The sequence below is a fragment of the Tupaia chinensis genome, unplaced genomic scaffold (genome assembly GCF_000334495.1).
Source record: "Tupaia chinensis unplaced genomic scaffold, TupChi_1.0 Scaffold146346_1, whole genome shotgun sequence".
Classification (NCBI taxonomy): Eukaryota; Metazoa; Chordata; class Mammalia; order Scandentia; family Tupaiidae; genus Tupaia; species Tupaia belangeri.
This window is the reverse complement of record NW_006206202.1, coordinates 383,749-402,072: the sequence shown is the minus strand read 5'-3', so window position 1 is coordinate 402,072 and position 18,324 is coordinate 383,749. Positions and strand designations below refer to the sequence as shown.

The following is an 18,324-nucleotide window of genomic DNA, read 5'->3' as shown; positions in this document are numbered from 1 at the left end:
CCTCTGGCAATTAAAATAACATGGAAACATACTTTTTTTTTTTAGTTTGCTATAGGGAGAGAGGTAGAAAGAGAGAGAAAATGTGGGATATCACCCCCCCCCCCAGGAGGGTGGCCACGCTGCAATCCCTTCTCTTCTTTGGATTTTAGACATGCATGTGCATGTGCCTAGTGTGTTTTTCAAATTGCCAGGTCTGGGACTTGAACTGTGTAGTTGGCCATGTAAAATCTAGTCATCTTAATTTCCACACCATCTGCTGTCCCAACATACACATTTTGATCATGAACATTTTGATCATGATCTTTCTGAAAATTATAATTCTGAACTTGATGTTGACTATATATTTTTTTGGATTTAATTTTTTTGGATATTTTTTGTGCCATAGGGTGCATGCCCTCTCCAGAGACAGAGAGAGACAGACAGAAAGAAAGTAAGGAATTACTCTCCAGAGGGGATGGCCATACCACAATCCCTTCTCCTCCAGTCTCCTCTTTAGATTTTGGTCATGCCTGTATATACACCTGTCTGATTTTCAAGTCACCAGGTCTGAAACTCAGACCATGGCTGGCCATGTGGGAGTCCAGAGCCTTAACCACCATAGTACCTGCTGGTCCCTGAAATATTTATTTATTTATTTTTAATGAGCAAGAGCAAGTGCAAGAGGCCCTAGCCTCCCAGTTAGGTAGGCACAAGCCACTGTACCCAGCCTCTTCAAGTTGGGCCAGAAACTAAACTTGGGCTCCCATGCAGCCTCAGCCACAGTACTGGTTTATCACTTGCTCCTCTACACCTTGGCCCATGGTGTTTTCCTTCCTTCCTTCTTTCCTCCCTCTCTCCCTCCCTCTCTCTCTTTATAAACTGCTAGAGAGCATGTGCACCACAATCCTTTCTCCTCTATTCCTCCATTCTGTCAAGATTTGGTGCACGAAAGCAAACACACAGGCATGTTTTACAAGCAACAAGGCAAGGATCCAAGCTCCCTTAACCATTAGCCTATGGGGCTCACCCTCATAGTTTCTTTCAATAGTTTAAACTAAAATTAACCATCTGTATTTATTCTAGCAGAAGAAAAATAATCACCATATAAATTAAATTAGAGTTATAACAAAATACATAATTTTTTTTTTTGAGAAATTTTCACTGTGGGGTGCGTGCGCTCACCAGACAGACAGAGAGAGACATAGAGACAGAAAGCGAGAAATCACCCCCCAGGGGGGATGGTCACGCCGCAATCCCTTCTCCTCCATTCTCCTCTCGGGATCTTGGGCACGCACGCACACGCGCCCGGCGTGAGTTTTAAGCCACCGGGTCCAGGACACGAACCGCGGTCGACTACGTGGGAATCCAGCGACATAGCCATTACGCTAACTGCTGGTTCCCACAAAATACATAATTTTAAATAGCAAATAAATATGCTTCTATTATTACTCAGACAATGGTTTGTTCCTCAAAAGTTTGTGTTTTAAAATTATGTATTAATGGGTAGTGACAAGTGTTATTACTCTGTACAACATTAGTATTTGTGCTTGTTATTATTAAAAGACAGCTGATTATAGTCTGACTACAGGAGTCAAACCTAATAGAATGCTTAAAATAAATAAGACTTAAAATTCCTTGGTCACTAGACCAAGTGTTGATGACAGACAGTGACTATAGAATCATCGCATAAGTTTGAAATGAGAATTACACTTTATAAGTTCAAATATAGAATGAAATGCAAGAAGTGAGATATTCTAGATATAAAACAAAACAAAAACAAACAGTTCAAGCATTGTTAAGTTCTATCTGAAACCCAGTGAGAAATAAATATTAGGAGCTAATATTACATTATTATTTCTGGAATATCTACCTTTCTTAGTTAAAATTCCATTATTTCATCATTTAAAAAAATTAAGGAGTAATATCAGCAAGTGAGGTAGGCCTTCCCAGTGCTCAGCTCCTTGCAGAAACATCGATCTGAACAACTGTCCATGCATGAAAATACCTTCATTAGAGCTAAGCAAACCAGGTCTCCAGTTCCAGTAACAGAGCTGGGAGGCAGGAGCACATGCAACATTACTTTTAAGAATCTTATGAAGACAAAAGGAAAACTGGCCAATGGAAACTACCAATAGAATATTTTTAAAAGTAAGTGAAGGTCATCAGGTGTATTGGCTTGTAGTTCATTGACCTAGAGCTCAGTTCTGCTTAAGCTTGGCTCTTCTAAAGGGGTAACAGCCAAAATTTGATTTGAGGCTGGTTAGAGCTCAGATAGGCTGTTTAAATAGAAAGTGTAGGTTCTACCATTTGGTCCTCATTACACATTATCTCAACATAACTCTCACTGGTGTCAAATATAATCCACATTGGTGTCCAAACACAAAACAAAACAAAACAAACAAACAAAAACACAACCTAAAAGAAAATTCCTTTTTTAAAAATTATTATTCATGATATAGCATGTAGGCATGCATATAGGGGAGAGGGGTGTGGGAGGCAGAGAGCGAGAGAGAGAGAGAGAGAGAGAGAGAGGGAAAACACTGCCCTCTTCAGAGCTCAGTCACAGATCCTGTCCCCAGTCCTCGACCCCACCAGGATTCTGTGCATGAGCACAATCACCCTGCATGTTTTCAGGCCAACTGGCCAGGGACTCACACCACAGTCAGCAAATGGTTTCCAGCTCTGTAGTCCAGTATGCCACTGACTGTGCCACAGCAGAATGGCCCCCAGAAAATCCACCTTTTCAGATTACCACCAACTGCTATCAAAACTAATTATCCTTGAAGCATCACTTGAGCAGTAAGAGCATCATCAGTGCTGTTTAAGAGTACCATATTGGGGGACCAGCAGTTAGTGTAATGGCTATGTCTCTGGATTCCCACGTAGTCGACTGTGGTTCGAGTCCCGGACCTGGTGGCTTAAACTCACACCGGGCGGTGTGCGTGCATGCCCAAGATCCCGAGAGGAGAATGGAGGAGAATGGAGGAGAAGGGATTGCGGTGTGGCCATCCCCTCTGGGGGGTGATTTCTCGCTTTCTGTCTCTCTGTCTCTGTCTGTCTAGTGAGCACACGCGCCCTATAGCAAAAACCTCTCCAAAATAAATAAATAAATAAATAAAAAGAGTACCATATTGGAAAAGAGAAATTTAGATGACAAGCAAGAGTCTACTTCCACATGGGAAGAGTAAGCAGTAAGTCTGAAGATACAGACCAGAAAACATATACCAAATACCCTGAGTGCTTGCCTAAGGAATTTAGAAAGTTTTATAGGCAACAGATACCCAGCCATAAGGGCAATGGAATAGGTTCATGTGCCAATGAGGTACAGGAATGAATTTGAGAAGCAAGGGACCAAAAATGGGTTAGTTCCAAGATTCAGCAGTAAAGCACTGCTCAAGAGAAGCTGGATTCCACATGTGATCATAGTTCAAATCTGGCATCTGGTCAGCCTGAAAGATGGCAAGGATGCTTAAGTGCCTAAGATCCCACAGGCTGGAGGACCCTGTGGAAGGTGCTCTTCTCTCTCACAAATGAGACAAAGTGAAAGTGGAGAAAACCACTACCTGAAAATTGTATGAGCAGCCAAAGAAAAAAATTATTACATCCAAAGAAACAATTAGAATGCACTGTCTTCTCTACAGTAAAACAAAAAGAATATGTCCTAAGTTGTGCTTTTTCCAACAAAGTAAGGCTGATTTAACATTTGAAAACCAGTGTAATTTACCCTAATAATAAAATAACAGAAATAATTTGTATGGTCATCTTAAAAGTGGAAGGAAAAAAATCATCTGATAAAAATATAACACCTAGGGAACCAGCAGTTAGTGTAATGGCTGTATCGTTGGACTCCCACTGCGTCCCGGACCCGGTGGCTTAAAACTCACGCTGGGCGCGTGTGCATGTGTGCCCAAGATCCCGAGAGGAGAATGGAGGAGAAGGGATTGTGGCGTGACCATCCCCCCAGGGGGTGATTTCTCGCTTTCTGTCTCTATGTCTCTCTCTGTCTGTCTGGCGAGCGCATGCGCCCTATGGCGAAAACCTCTCAAAAAAAAAAAAAATACAACACCTATTCATGATTTAAGAAAACTGAAAATCTTAATAAACTGGAAAAAAATAAAAGAGCCAATAAAGTTTATTTCCCCCAAAACTTACAATGATCATATTTAATAATGACCTTTGCTGTGAGGAGTCAGACAAGGATGTCTGTCATCACTATTTGCATTACCCTGGTAATAGAACCAGTTCAGTGAGGCAGAGAAGACACCACAGGTGTGACAAAGGCACAAAGCCATCTTTAACCAAATCTATGGTCTTGCAGCCATCAAATCCAAAATATGAGTTTATTCATATTTATTCACAGTAAATTCATTGTTATATATGTGTATATATATATATGAATATATATATAATATATATATCCCCTTACATTAGCCAAATATTTCATAACTGCATAAAAAAAAAAGTGCCTGTAAATAAGCCCAATAACAGATGAGCAGGACCTTTACATAAAAGACAATTACTGACAGAAGGACAAATAAATGGAAAAATAAATCACATTCATGGATTAGAGAACTCAGTATTATAAAGGTATTAATTCTCTACAAATTCATCAGGCTTTTTATACTCCTAATCAAAATCCAAATAGGTTTGTGTGTGTGGAGAGGGGATTTGGGGGTTATCCGAAAAGCTGATTCTAAAATTTATTGTGGTGTGACCACACCCCACTGAAGGGTGCTTTCTTTCTCACTTGCTCACTCTCTGGGACGCACATGCGTTCGTATTATCTCTCTTTCTCTTCTCCTCTCCTCTCCTCTCCTCTCCTCTCCTCTCTCTCTCTCTCTCGCACAGAAGGGTCAAGAGCCAGGAATAGCCACAATACTAAGGGAAGGATGAACAGTTATTAGAACAAGGACATAAACAGGAAATAGAACAGAGTAGCAGGCTGAGAAACAGACCGTACATATGAGGGGTCTTCAAAAAGTTCATGAAAAATGCTTACTATGAACATTTTAAACTCACATTTCAAAAGTTTTCTGAATCAATATAAACTTATACTTTAATTTTATTTTTTAAACAAACTTTATATAAAGTACTCTAGCATATGATCAGTGATTTCTGATCAGAAAACTCAGCAAAATGGTGATTAAAAAAATCAGTCAATGGTGTTAGGATATATCTATACTGAAAGAGATGAAACTGGATTCCAATTGTACATCATGCGTATAAATCAATTTTGTTAAAGGCAAAACAATGGTTCAAAAAATAATATAGAAAAATTTAAATTACCTCAAAACAAAAAACTACCCTAAAATTATAAACTTTGAAAAGACAAATCCCAGGGTGAAAAAAGGTATTTGCAACACAAGAGCCAACAAATGGTTCAGAATATGTCCTAAGCTGTGCTTATTCCAACAAAGCAAGGCTGGTTTAGCCTTTGAAAACCACTGTAATTTACCCTAATAAAATAACAGGATATATAAAAACACATATACACACACATCCCATAAACACCCCACGCATGTACACATACATGGATATAAAATAACAAATCAGTAAGAGAAAGCCTAGAAAAAAATTGAAGAGATATGAGCTAGTACTTCAAACAAGAGGTAATACCTATGACTAATAAACTTCTTAAAAGGTTCCAACCTCATTATTTTGGAAAATGCAAATTAAAACCATAGTATGGGACAGGCTGATTAAATGCTGTGAATCAGGTGCCAGATTCCACATGGCTGATGGCAGTTTGAGTCCTGGCCCCAGCATGCTCATGCCAGGCATGCATGTTTGTGCATGCCTCAATAACTGACAGGATGGAGAAGTGGAGGAAAGGGGATTGTTGCATGACCACACCCCATTGACGGGTGCTTTCTCTTTCTCTTGCTCACTCTCTGGCTCTCTCTCCTTCTGGCAAGCTCACATACCTACTCTGACAAAGAAAAAAAAATAAAACTAAAACCACAGTATGATAATACTACACTCCCATCAGAATGGCTAAAATTGAAAATATCCACAATACCAAGTATAGGCTTGAAGACAAAACAACATTGACTTAGAAGCATTAATTGTTTGACCACTTGATAATATTTTGGTATTATCTGCAAAGATGAAAATATAAATATTTGACCCAACAACTCCATTCCTATGTATTTATCCTATAAAAATGCATGAGCATATTTACCTGGAGACACAATATATTCCTAAAATTATCTTTGAGATGCTCCCAAACTGGAAATAATAATCCATATATCCTCCAACAGAAACGGATTATGGTGAACCCATGCAATGGAATATAATACAGCAACGAAAATCAATGTACCAATCTTAGCTACATGCAGTAATACACGCCCTATAGCAAAAAATCTCTCCCCCAAAATAAACGAATGCCTACAACTTTTACATTATATAACACAAAATATCAATTCATATTGTACAATCTGTTTTGAATTAGTTTAAAAGATAAAAGTAGGACTGCTTATGGCCTGAGGTGTTGCTGCCAGAAAGGGGCACTGGGAAGGGAGAGCTCCTGGGGCAGAACCGGCAATTTCCTACTTCTTGACCTGAGTAGAGGTTACACAGGTTTGCACCATAGCAAATCACTGAGCTGCTCTTTCGTGTTTTATGTACTTTTACATAGACCTGTTCGATTTCACGTCAAGATGGTTGGAGAACATTAAACTATAGAGCTTACCCTGAGACTAGCATCTGCCCGTCATGAGAAAAAGCACAAGACAGTACAGGGGCACAGTGCCCACTCAGTGTACTTTTATATTTTAGTTCAAAACCTGCAAATAACAAGGTGAAAAAAATTAGCCAGATGACCGTGCTTAGAATTTATTTTTCAGTCAACATAATTTCACTTATTAGTCAACAAGTAATCTTAGAATAAAGACACAAAAATTAAAAATCCTTCTGTAGCTCAGATCTCTCTATATATAAGCAAATAAAATGTGATTTAAGTGGTTTCAAAAGCTTATTAATGGATTAAAACACACGCATAACAAAAAAAGTGCTCAGAAATGCTAGACAAAGGTAATTTTATAACTACCAAAATAACACTAAACATTTAAACTGGATCTCGAACAATTTTAGAATCTGATAAAATATAAATATAATAATTTTGCCCAAAAGACTTAAAAGTCAAATGACTTTTAAAAATTTAACATTAAGTAAATATTTTCTTGGGGCTGGGAAGTGGCGTGGTGGTTAAGGGCACTAGACTCCCACATGGCCAACAGCAGTTCAAGTCCTGGACCTGGGGGCTTGCTTTCCTACTCTCTTTTCTCTCTTGCTCTCTCGCTCTGTCCCACTCTGGTCAAAATTAAAATAAATAAATAAATAAATAAAGTTAACTAAATTAATTCTAAAAAAAAAAGTCACTCTTACAAGAGTTAAGAATCACTAAAAAAAAAAAAAGAAAATATTTTCTCATTCTGTAAGTAAAAATAATCAATAGTAATCTTATAATTCCAATATATCTTTATAACACTCCTCTGAAGTACAACACTAAAATCCTTTTTATGCTTTCTAGAATTATTGAAAATGTATATCAAAGCTACTTTAAAGGCAAACTAAGAGAATTCAATATATTTTGGTTATGGCCTATAAAAATAATTATGTTGGCTTTAGAGGAAGAGGAAAGGAAATAAATAAATGAAATCTATAACTACAATCACACAGAATAAAACCTTTTTGGGGGCCAGCAAATAGCGTGGTGGTTAAGGGCGCTGGACTCCCACATGGCCGACTGTGGTTTGAGTCCCGGACCTGGCGGCTTGCTTTTTCACTTTCTCTCTCTCTTTCTTTCTCTGTCCCTCTCTGGTCAAATTAAAATAAGTAAGTAAATAAACTTAAATAAAACCATTTTTTAAAAAAAGTCAAAAGAAAAAAAAACCTTTTTGAAGTGTTAATAGCTCCTAAGGAAGATAGCAAGAATTTAACTAAACAAAAGGATCATTAAAGTACAAATTATAAGCTCCCAACAGAAAAAGTAACATTGGGATCAGCAGTTAGCATAATGCTATGTTGCTAGACTCCCATGTAGTGGACTGTGGTTCGCGTCCTGGACCCAGTGGCTTAAACTCACACTGGGTGCATGTGCATGTGTGCCCAAGATCCCAAGAGGAGAACGGAGGAGAAGGGATTGCGGTGTGGCCATCCCCCCTGGGTGATTTCTCGCTTTCTGTCTCTCTCTGTCTGGCAAGTGCACACGCCCTATAGCAAAAATCTCTCAAAAAAAAGAAAAAGAAAAAAAAGAAAAAGTAACATCATCTGTGTTGCTTGTCCAAAATCCCAGGAGGAGAATGGAAGAGAAGGGATTGAGGTATGGCCATCCCTGCCCCTGAAGGTGAGTTCTTGCTTTCTGTCTCTCTGTTTCTCTCTGTCTTTCTGGTGAGTGAGCCACCCTATAGCAAAAATCTAAAACAAAACAAGACCAAAAAAACCCCACACAATAAAACAAAAAACAAAGTAACGTGATTTGGGAGAGCAAATATGGCTTTAAGAGCACCATGTAAAGTTATAGAAATACAATGACAAAAGTGATTCTAATTGGGAATACACAGATCAGTACGTAAGCACAATATATCAAACCAAAAATGTTAAGCTGCAAACCAAATGAAGACTAATTCTCAGGTATATGACCCATTTATCAATCTGCTCCTTCCTACAAATAAACAATTAAAACAAGGTGCAAATGGGACCAGCAGTTGGCATAATGGCTATGTCGCTGGACTCCCATTTAGTAGACAGCGGTTCGAGTCCTGGACCCAGTGGTTTAAACTCACACTGGGTGCGTGTGCGTGTGTGCCCAAGATCCCAAGAGGAGAACGGAGGAGAAGGGATTGCGATGTGGCCAAACCCCCCCCCCCCGGGGGTGATTTCTCGCTTTCTGTTTCTCTGTCTGTCTTTCTGGCGAGCGCATGCGCCCTATAGCAAAAACATCTCTCCCCTCCCCCCAAATAAAACGGTGCGAATGATAATTTTGGAAAGGCTGTAACTGGAGACAGGAGATGGTGCAGTGGTGGCACAGCTGGAGCCACATGGGAAGGGTCCTAGGTTCACATATGGGGACTTTCCAGAGCACACTAATTACATGTACATATGCTCATGATCCAGGATCTAATGGTGTAGAGACCCTGTTGGGAGTTCCTGTTTCTTTGCCTCTCATGAAAGAAATAAATGAATAAACTTTTTTTTTTTTTGGAGAGGTTTTTGCTATAGGACACGTGTGCTCGCCAGAAAGACAGAGAGAAACAGAGAGACAGAAAGCGAGAAATTAGCCCCCAGAGGGGATGGCCACGCCACAATCCCTTCTCCTTCATTCTCCTCTTGGGATCTTGTGCACGCACGCACACGTGCCCGGCGTGAGTTTTAAGCCACCGGGTCTGGGACCCAAACCGTGGTCGACTACATGGGAGTCCAGCAACTTAGCCATGCTAACTGCTGGTCCCAGAATAAATTTTTTTTAAGGCTTTAACTATGTGCTTCTAAAGTGAAAGAAATGTTTTTAAATTATTTTATCATTTTATTATGTTTTTCAATTATGATTTCTGATTTACATACAACTGACCTGTATCTTTGTGGGCTATAGTATAGTTTCTATTTTATTAGAAAGATTTTTGCTATAGGGCAGTGTGCTCACTGGAGAGACAAAGAGGTAGAAAGCAAGAAATCACCCCCCAGGGAGGATGGCCACACCACAATCCCTTCCTCTCCATTTTCCGCTCAGGATTTTTGGCACACAGGCACATGTACCTGGCATGAGTTTGAAGACACCAGGCCTGGAACTTGAACTGTGGTTGGCCATGTGGGAGTCTAGAGTATATTATGCCATCTGCTGGTCCCTATAGTTTTTTTTTTTTTTTTTTTAGAGTTTTTTCTTTTTGCTATAGGGTCCACACACTCATCAGAGAGACAGAGAGAGACACAGATACAGAGTGAGAAATCACCCCCTGGGGGTATGGCCACTCTGCAGTCCCTTCTCTTCCATTCTTCTCTTGGGATTTTGGGCATGCATGCTTATATGCCAGGGAGGAGTTTTAAGCCATCGGATCTGGGACTCGAACCTTGGTCAACTACATGGGAGTCCAGCGATGTAACCATTACCCCCTTTGCTGGTCCCATAGTATGGTTTTTTTTTTTTAGAAAAAGATATGCATAGAGTATATAATAGTCAAATCAAGGATATACACATATTCATCTTCTTTATCACTAACCATTATGTCATATATATTTGTTAAAGTTGCAGTTTTTTTGACAGGTTTTTGCTACAGGGCGTATGCGCTCGCCAGAAAGACAGAGAGAGACAGAAAGTGAGAAATCACCCCCTGGGGGAGGATGGCCACGTCGCGATCCCTTCTCCTCCATTGTACTCTTGGGATCTTGGGCACACATGCACACGCCCCAGCATGAGTTCAAGCCACCGGGTCTGGGACTTGAACCACGGCCGACTACATTGGAGTCCAGCAGCATAGCCATTACGCTAACTGCTGGACCCAAAGTTGTAGTTTTTTTAAATATGCATTACAGTGTCTCTATTTTTCACTCTGCTATGACACATCCTGTACCCTCTTCCTCTTATTTACATATATTCTTATGTCCATTCAATATTTTCTCATGAATCTCTCACCTAACCCCACCCCCTACAAGCAGCTCCTGGCATCTACCATTACTGTCTCTGTTTCTACACTTTCAAGTCCCTCGTTTCCACCAGACAGTGCAGACATTAGATGTTAAGTAGGGACATATGGTATTTGTCTTTCATAGTATCGCATAGCATTAAATCTTCTAGGTTCATGTAGTTTAGGTCAAATGACAGGATGATGATGTTCTTTACGGCTGAGTAGCATTCCACTGTGTATATATACCATTATCTTCCTAATCCATTCATCAGCTATTGGGCACTTATGTTGATTTAAGCATTTAGATACTGTGAATAATGCTACAATATGGGGCCAGCTGTTGGCGTAGTGGTTAAGGCGCTGGACACTCCCACATGGTCGACCACGGTTCGAGTCCTGGACCTGGTGGTTTGCTTTCTTGCATTCCCTCTTTCTCTCTTTGTCTCTCTCTGGTCAAATTAAAATAAATGAATAAATAAAAATTAAATAAAAATAAACATGAATGTGCAAATATCTCTTCCACTGAGTGATATATTGTCCTCTGAGTAAACACTGAAGAGGGGATTACTGTGTTAATAGTAGTTCTATTTTTAGATTTCTTAGAAATCTCTGTACTGTTTTCCATAGGGGCTGTACTAGTTTATAGTCCTACAATCAGTGTGGAAGAAAGGTTTCCCTTCTCTCCACAACCTCAGCTGTACTAGTTATTCTTTTATGGTTTTGTGTTTTGTTGTTTCTTTTTAAATCATAGCCATTCTGAGGTTTTGTTTTGCATTTTCCTAATGATAGATGTAGAATAATTTTTCCTTAAATAATTTTATGTTTTATGTTGAAAGTTGTCTGTCTGAACTGATTTCTCCCTTTTAAATTATCAGGTTATTAGACTGTGGAGGTGAGCTGTTTGAGTTTATGTATTCTGGTCATTGATCCCTTGTCAGAGATATAATTTACAAATATTTTCTCTTATTTTGTGGGTTATGTACTTGTTTATTTTAGGTTTTTTTTTTTTTTTTTGCCATAGGGCATGTGCACTTGCCAGAGAGAAAGAGAGAGAAAGTGAGAAATCATCCCCTGGGGGAACAGCCATGCCACAACCCCTTCTCCATCATTCGCTCAGAATTTTGGGCATGCATGCTCAGCATGATTTTCAAGATGCCAGGTCCAGGACTCAAACCATGCTCAGTCATGTGGAAGTCCAGCACCCTAACCGCCACGCCACCTGCTGGCCTCTATTTATTGTTTCCTTTACTATACAGATTTTTAGGTTGAATATAACCCCATCTGTCAATTTTTGGTACTGTGCCTATGCCTTAGTTTTATTTAAGAAAGTTTTGCTTACTATAGTATACTGAAGCATTTCCTTTATGTTTTCATCAAATAATTTTATATTTGTTGGTTTTATATTTAGGCCTTTAATCCATTTTGAGTTGATTTTTGTAAATGGTGAGAGACAGGAGTCTATTTTCATTCTTTTGCAAGTTGATAACCAGTTTTCCTAGCACTAATTATTGAGAAGACTTATCTTTTCTCCACTGGATTGTCTTTGGACTCTTCTCAAAAATTGGTTGTTTATTGAGACTATTGTATATGACCCATTTCCCTAGCTGAAACAGAACTTCGGGAACACAGGGTTGGCAGGTGGAGGTGGGGATGAGAATTTTGGTGTCCTGTCCCTTTCAGAGAAATCTTTTCATGACAGACAAAGAACTCAAGGGGAAGACAGTGCTGGAGAGTGAGGACCACAGAAGCCTTGTTCACTAGAGAGGGAAGGAGGGACAAGGATGATGAAGTGTCCACAGGTGGACGGCACAGCACTATGTGCCAAGCAGCATAGCACATCAGAATGCATCTAGTATAATTATTATTACTTAAATCAAGTTTTATTTATGTATGTATTTATTTATTTTTGAGATTTTTTTTTTTTTTTTTTTTTTTTTGCTATAGGACACAAGCACTCACCGGAGAGACAGGAAGTGAAAAATCATCCCCCAGAGGTATGGCCATGCCACAGTCCCTTCTCTGTTCTCCTCTCGGGATCTTGGACATGCACATACATGTACCGGGCATGAGTTTTAAGCTGCTGGGTCCAGGACTCGAACCACCATTGACTACATAGGAGTCCAGTGACATAACTATTACGCCATCACGCTGGTCTGAATAACCCTACCACACTGCCAGTCATTAAAAGTATAGTACATACAACTATGTATAGTCCATAATACTTGATAATAGCGTCAAGTGTTCTGTTACTGGCTTATGTATTACAGTGCTCTACATTTTTTTTTTTTTTTTGCCATAGGGCATGTGCACTTGCCAGAGAGAAAGAGAGAGAAAGTGAGAAATCATCCCCTGGGGGAACAGCCATGCCACAACCCCTTCTCCATCATTCGCTCAGAATTTTGGGCATGCATGCTCAGCATGATTTTCAAGATGCCAGGTCCAGGACTCAAACCATGCTCAGTCATGTGGAAGTCCAGCACCCTAACCGCCACGCCACCTGCTGGCCTCTATTTATTGTTTCCTTTACTATACAGATTTTTAGGTTGAATATAACCCCATCTGTCAATTTTTGGTACTGTGCCTATGCCTTAGTTTTATTTAAGAAAGTTTTGCTTACTATAGTATACTGAAGCATTTCCTTTATGTTTTCATCAAATAATTTTATATTTGTTGGTTTTATATTTAGGCCTTTAATCCATTTTGAGTTGATTTTTGTAAATGGTGAGAGACAGGAGTCTATTTTCATTCTTTTGCAAGTTGATAACCAGTTTTCCTAGCACTAATTATTGAGAAGACTTATCTTTTCTCCACTGGATTGTCTTTGGACTCTTCTCAAAAATTGGTTGTTTATTGAGACTATTGTATATGACCCATTTCCCTAGCTGAAACAGAACTTCGGGAACACAGGGTTGGCAGGTGGAGGTGGGGATGAGAATTTTGGTGTCCTGTCCCTTTCAGAGAAATCTTTTCATGACAGACAAAGAACTCAAGGGGAAGACAGTGCTGGAGAGTGAGGACCACAGAAGCCTTGTTCACTAGAGAGGGAAGGAGGGACAAGGATGATGAAGTGTCCACAGGTGGACGGCACAGCACTATGTGCCAAGCAGCATAGCACATCAGAATGCATCTAGTATAATTATTATTACTTAAATCAAGTTTTATTTATGTATGTATTTATTTATTTTTGAGATTTTTTTTTTTTTTTTTGTCATAAGTCACCATGTGGTTGCTGGAGCAGCAAGACAGAAAGCGAGATATCACCTCCCAGGGGGATGGCTATGCAGCAATCCCTTCTCCATTCTCCTCTCGGAATCTTGCACACACATGCACATGTACCTGGCATGAATTTTAAGCTGCCAGGTCCAGGACTCGAACTGCCATCAACTATGTGGGAGTCCAGCGACGTAACCATTACACCATCTGCTGGTCCCAAGCTTTATTTTTTTTTAAATGTACACTTCAGGATTTTTATCTTAAGAATTGTTTAATTTATATATATTATTATTATTACTTTTAATTTGACCAAAGAGAGACACAAAGTGAGAATGCAAGCCACCAGGTCAGGAACTTGAACCACGGTCAGCCATGTGGAAGGGAGTCTAATGCCCTAACCACCATGCCACCTGCTGCTACCCCCTAATATAATTATCAATGACAAAAATGTAGTTTATAATTTAATAGACATTTATTAGGTAATAAATAATAAAATAACATTTTGAGGCATCTGTATCAAGACAGCCAACTGAACACACAATTACAGAGTCCCATGAAAATGATAATGAAGAATTAATAAAGATATAAATGTACACCAATTAAAGAAAATGGGTAGTGGGGGCATCAGCAATCAGAAACTGAAACCAATTTTGGCAAGGCAAAAACCAGATTAACTGCTGAGACAGTATAAAGGAATTACAGCCCAGAGTACAAAGAGAGAAGGCTATGGCTGAGAAGAAAGTTAGTCTGCCCTAAAAAATCCTGCAAGACTTTGGAACAGCCAGAGAAAAGGAAAACCAGAATGACACAGAGACAGATGGAAAATAGAAAATTAACTGAAAGTCTGTATAAGGAACACTCATTGTCTACCTCCAATCTCCCCCAACTTCACCTACATACATATATTTATTTTTTGGGAGGTCTCTGCTATAGAGTGCATGCACTCGCGAGAAAGACAGAGAGAGAGAGAGAGAGAGAGAGAGAGAGAGACAGAAAACGAGAACTCACTCCCCAGCGGGGATGGCCATGCTGCAATCCCTTCTCCTCCATTCTCCTCTAGGGATCTTGGGCACGCACACACATGCGCCTGGCATTGAGTTTAAACCACTGGGTCCGAGACTCAAACCATGGTCGACTGCATGGGAGTCCAGCGACATATCCATTACGCCAACTGTTGGTTCCCTGACCTTGCCTATATTATGCCACGCAAAAGTCAAGTGTTTATTCTTAGCCAAACCTTTTTAATTTTTTGGAGAGGTTTTTGCTATACAGCATGTGCGCTCAACAGACAGACAGAAAGCAAGAAATCACGCCCTGGGGGCATGGCCATGCTGCAATCCCTTCTCCTCCGTTCTCCTCTCAGAACCTTGGGTATGCATACACACAACACCCGGCATGCGTTTAAACCACTGGGTCTGGGACTTGAACTGTAGTTGACAACATGGGAGTCCAGCAACGTAGCCGTTATGCAAACTGCTGGTCCCCCCTTTTTTAAGGAAAATGACTGCCTGGAGAGCTCTAGAGCCTCATAAACGTTCACGCTCTAACCCCCCACAGGGGCTAACTTCCCTCATCCTAAAGGGAAACCAGCCATAATAAACCATCCTTGTGCACAGAGGTGCTAAATACCTTAGCATTGTCTAATTCTTAAATGAACATAAATTACTAAGGATCACCAGGCATTCAAAGAAGATTAACAATATGAAAAAAATACCAGGTTAAGCAAAAAATGGACCAAGAGCTACTAAAGGTGATCAGGAAACAGAAAAGAACTTAAAACAAAAAACTCCTACTCAGTATCCTATAAGCATCAAGATCTTACATTCATAAAATAAAAAGAGTACACTGTGAAAAGGAAATAGATGAACTTGAGCCAGTCCTGTTGTCTAGAGGTTAAGGGGGCTGGATTCCACATGGACAATTGTGGTTCCACTCCTGGTTCTGGGGGTTTGAAAAACATGCCGAATGTGGGACAGCCCATGGCATGATGGTTAAAATGAATAGGTCCTACATGGCCAACGGTGCAGTTCAAGACCTGGATCTGGTGGCTTATGTAACACACTAGGCATATGTGTGTGCCCAAAATCCCAAAAGGAGAGAGAAATGAGAAGGGATTATAGCATGACCATTCCCAAGGGGATCCTTTCTCATGTTCTCTCTCTCTCTCTCTTTCTGGCAAATATATGCACCCTCAGGCAAAAGTTTTTTTTTTTTTTGGAGAGGTTTTTGCTTTAGGGTACGTGTGCTCGCCAGAAAGACAGAGAGACAGAGATAGAAAGCGAGAAATCACCCCCCGGGGGGATGGCCATGCTACAATCCCTTCTCCTCTATTCTCCTCTCGAGATCTTGGGCACGCACGCACACGCACCTGGCATGAGTTTAAGCCACCAGGTCCGGGATTCGAACTGCAGTTGACTACATGGGAGGTTAGCGACATAGCCATTAACGCTAACTTCTGGTCTCAAGCAAATTTTTTTTTTTTAAATGAAAGGAAAACATGCTAGGCACGTGTGTTTGCAAGCCCAAAAATCTCAATGGAATGGAGAAAAGGAGAATGATGGGTGGTTTGACCATGCCCCACTGGGGATGCTCTCTCCCTCTCTGGCTCTTCTGGCAAATACATGTACTATTTACCAACAAAACTAAAAAAAAAAAAAAGAAAGGAAAAACAAAAACACATGATGAGATTTTACTTCTTTTTTATTTAAGTGTGTGTATATATATATACACACACAGAGCTATCTCTGTCATGTGCATGCACATATACATATATACACATACATATATACACATATGTATGTATTTTATATATTTTAATCTATGTGGACTACCATGTAGTTGATTGCAGTTTGAGTCTTGGACCTGGTGGTTTAAAACTCTGGCGCACATGTGTGCGTGCCCAAGATCCCAGGAGAATGGAGAAGAAGGGATTATAGTGTGGCCATCCATCCTGGGGGGGTGATTTCTCACTTTCCGTCTTTCTGTCTCTTTGTTGAGTACCATGCTCTATAACAAAAACCTCTCTAAAATAAATAAAATAGATAGATAGATAGATAGATAGATAGATAACCCATGTGCATTCACCAAAGAATGAGAGAAAGTGCCCCCATGGGGAGTCAGCATGCTGCAATCTCCCTTCCTCCATCTTCCCCATCCCATCAGGATTTTGCACAAGCACACACACATGCCTGGCGTGTCTTCTGAGCTGCTGGATTGAGCTGAACTGTGGTTGGCCATATGGGATCTGGTTCCAAGTGCAGAGCATTTAACTGCTATGCCACTGGGTCAGTCCAAAGATGAACTTTTAGAAACTGAAAATATAGTTGATAAGATAAAGAATTTAAAAGATGGTTAAAAACAACTGAGGAATGTTTCCATAATGTAGGGGGAAAATGTGGCAAGAGATAGGAAAGCAATTTAGGAGGTCCAACATTCAATGGGAGTTATAAAAAGAAAGGAGTTGGAATTATTAAATAACATAATTGAATACATATTCCAAAACTGAAGGACATAAGTATCTTCACTGAAAGGGTCACATAGTATAGATACAGTACAATACATGTGGAAAAGACAAGACCCTTTCAAAAAACAGTAACTAAGAGTCAGCCCCATAGCACAGTGATTAGGTATTGTACAGGAGAAGCGAGGTCTCACAAGACTGACTAAGGGTCGAGGCCCAGCTCTGCCAGTTTGAAAAAAACACACCGGGCATATGTGCGCATGGGCAGGATACTCACGGAATGGAGAATTGGCAGAGAAAGGACTGCAGTGTGAGTGGCCCTGTTCTCACTATGGGGTGCTTGTGAGCTATCTCTGTCATGTGCATGCACATACCCTCTAATACAAAAATAAATGAGAGAGCAACTGTCCTTTGATGGCTTTTAAAACAAACGAACCAACCAACCAACCAACCAACCAACAAAAACCAGGCCCATTGTGGTGGCACGGCAGAAACACAATGCTCCCTAATGCTGAAGCCATATAGGAAAGTCCCAGGTTCACTTCCTCAAGTGTCCCTATGCATGCCCATGTGCTGCACATGCCTGTGATCCAGACCATGGTTGGATGACAGAATGAAGAACCTGTTGGAGTTTTCACTCGTTCCCTGTCTCTGTCTCCCTCTGTAACTGATGATATAAATAAATAAACTTAAAAAAAAAAGTGTAAGGGACCAGCGGATAGCATAATGGTTACATTGCTGGACTTCCACATGGCCAGACCTGTGGCTTGAAGCACATGCTGGATGTGTGTGTGTGGATGCCCAAAATCCCGAGAGAGTGGAGAAGGGACTGAGGTGTGACCATCCCTCCGAGGGGATAGTTTCTCACTTTCTGTCTCTTTCTCCCTGTCTTTCTGGCATGCGTGCTCCATAGCAAAAATCTCTTTAAAAAAAAAAAAATTAAAAGAAAAAAGAAACCTTAACCTCAGTGAATAAAAAATATGCTGTTATAAACAATGTTCACAGTAACTGTGAGAATAACCAAAAGAGTTGACAACCAAGTGCAAAGTG

General features: G+C 40.1%; 1 protein-coding gene across 4 annotated transcripts in view; it reads right to left on the bottom strand.

Moving 5' to 3' along the window:
• Positions 1-18,324, bottom strand: part of WDSUB1 (WD repeat, sterile alpha motif and U-box domain containing 1) — a 56,116-nt gene that overhangs the window by 26,585 nt on the left and 11,207 nt on the right. For 3 of the 4 annotated variants that reach the window (XM_006168884.3, XM_006168882.3, XM_027768445.1), the window contains one exon: positions 6,671-6,764. The exons of the other annotated variant lie outside the window; for it this stretch is intronic. In XM_006168884.3, coding sequence (XP_006168946.1) covers positions 6,671-6,764 — 94 coding nt within the window. The remainder of the gene's footprint in view (positions 1-6,670; positions 6,765-18,324) is intronic. 4 annotated transcript variants of the gene reach the window in all.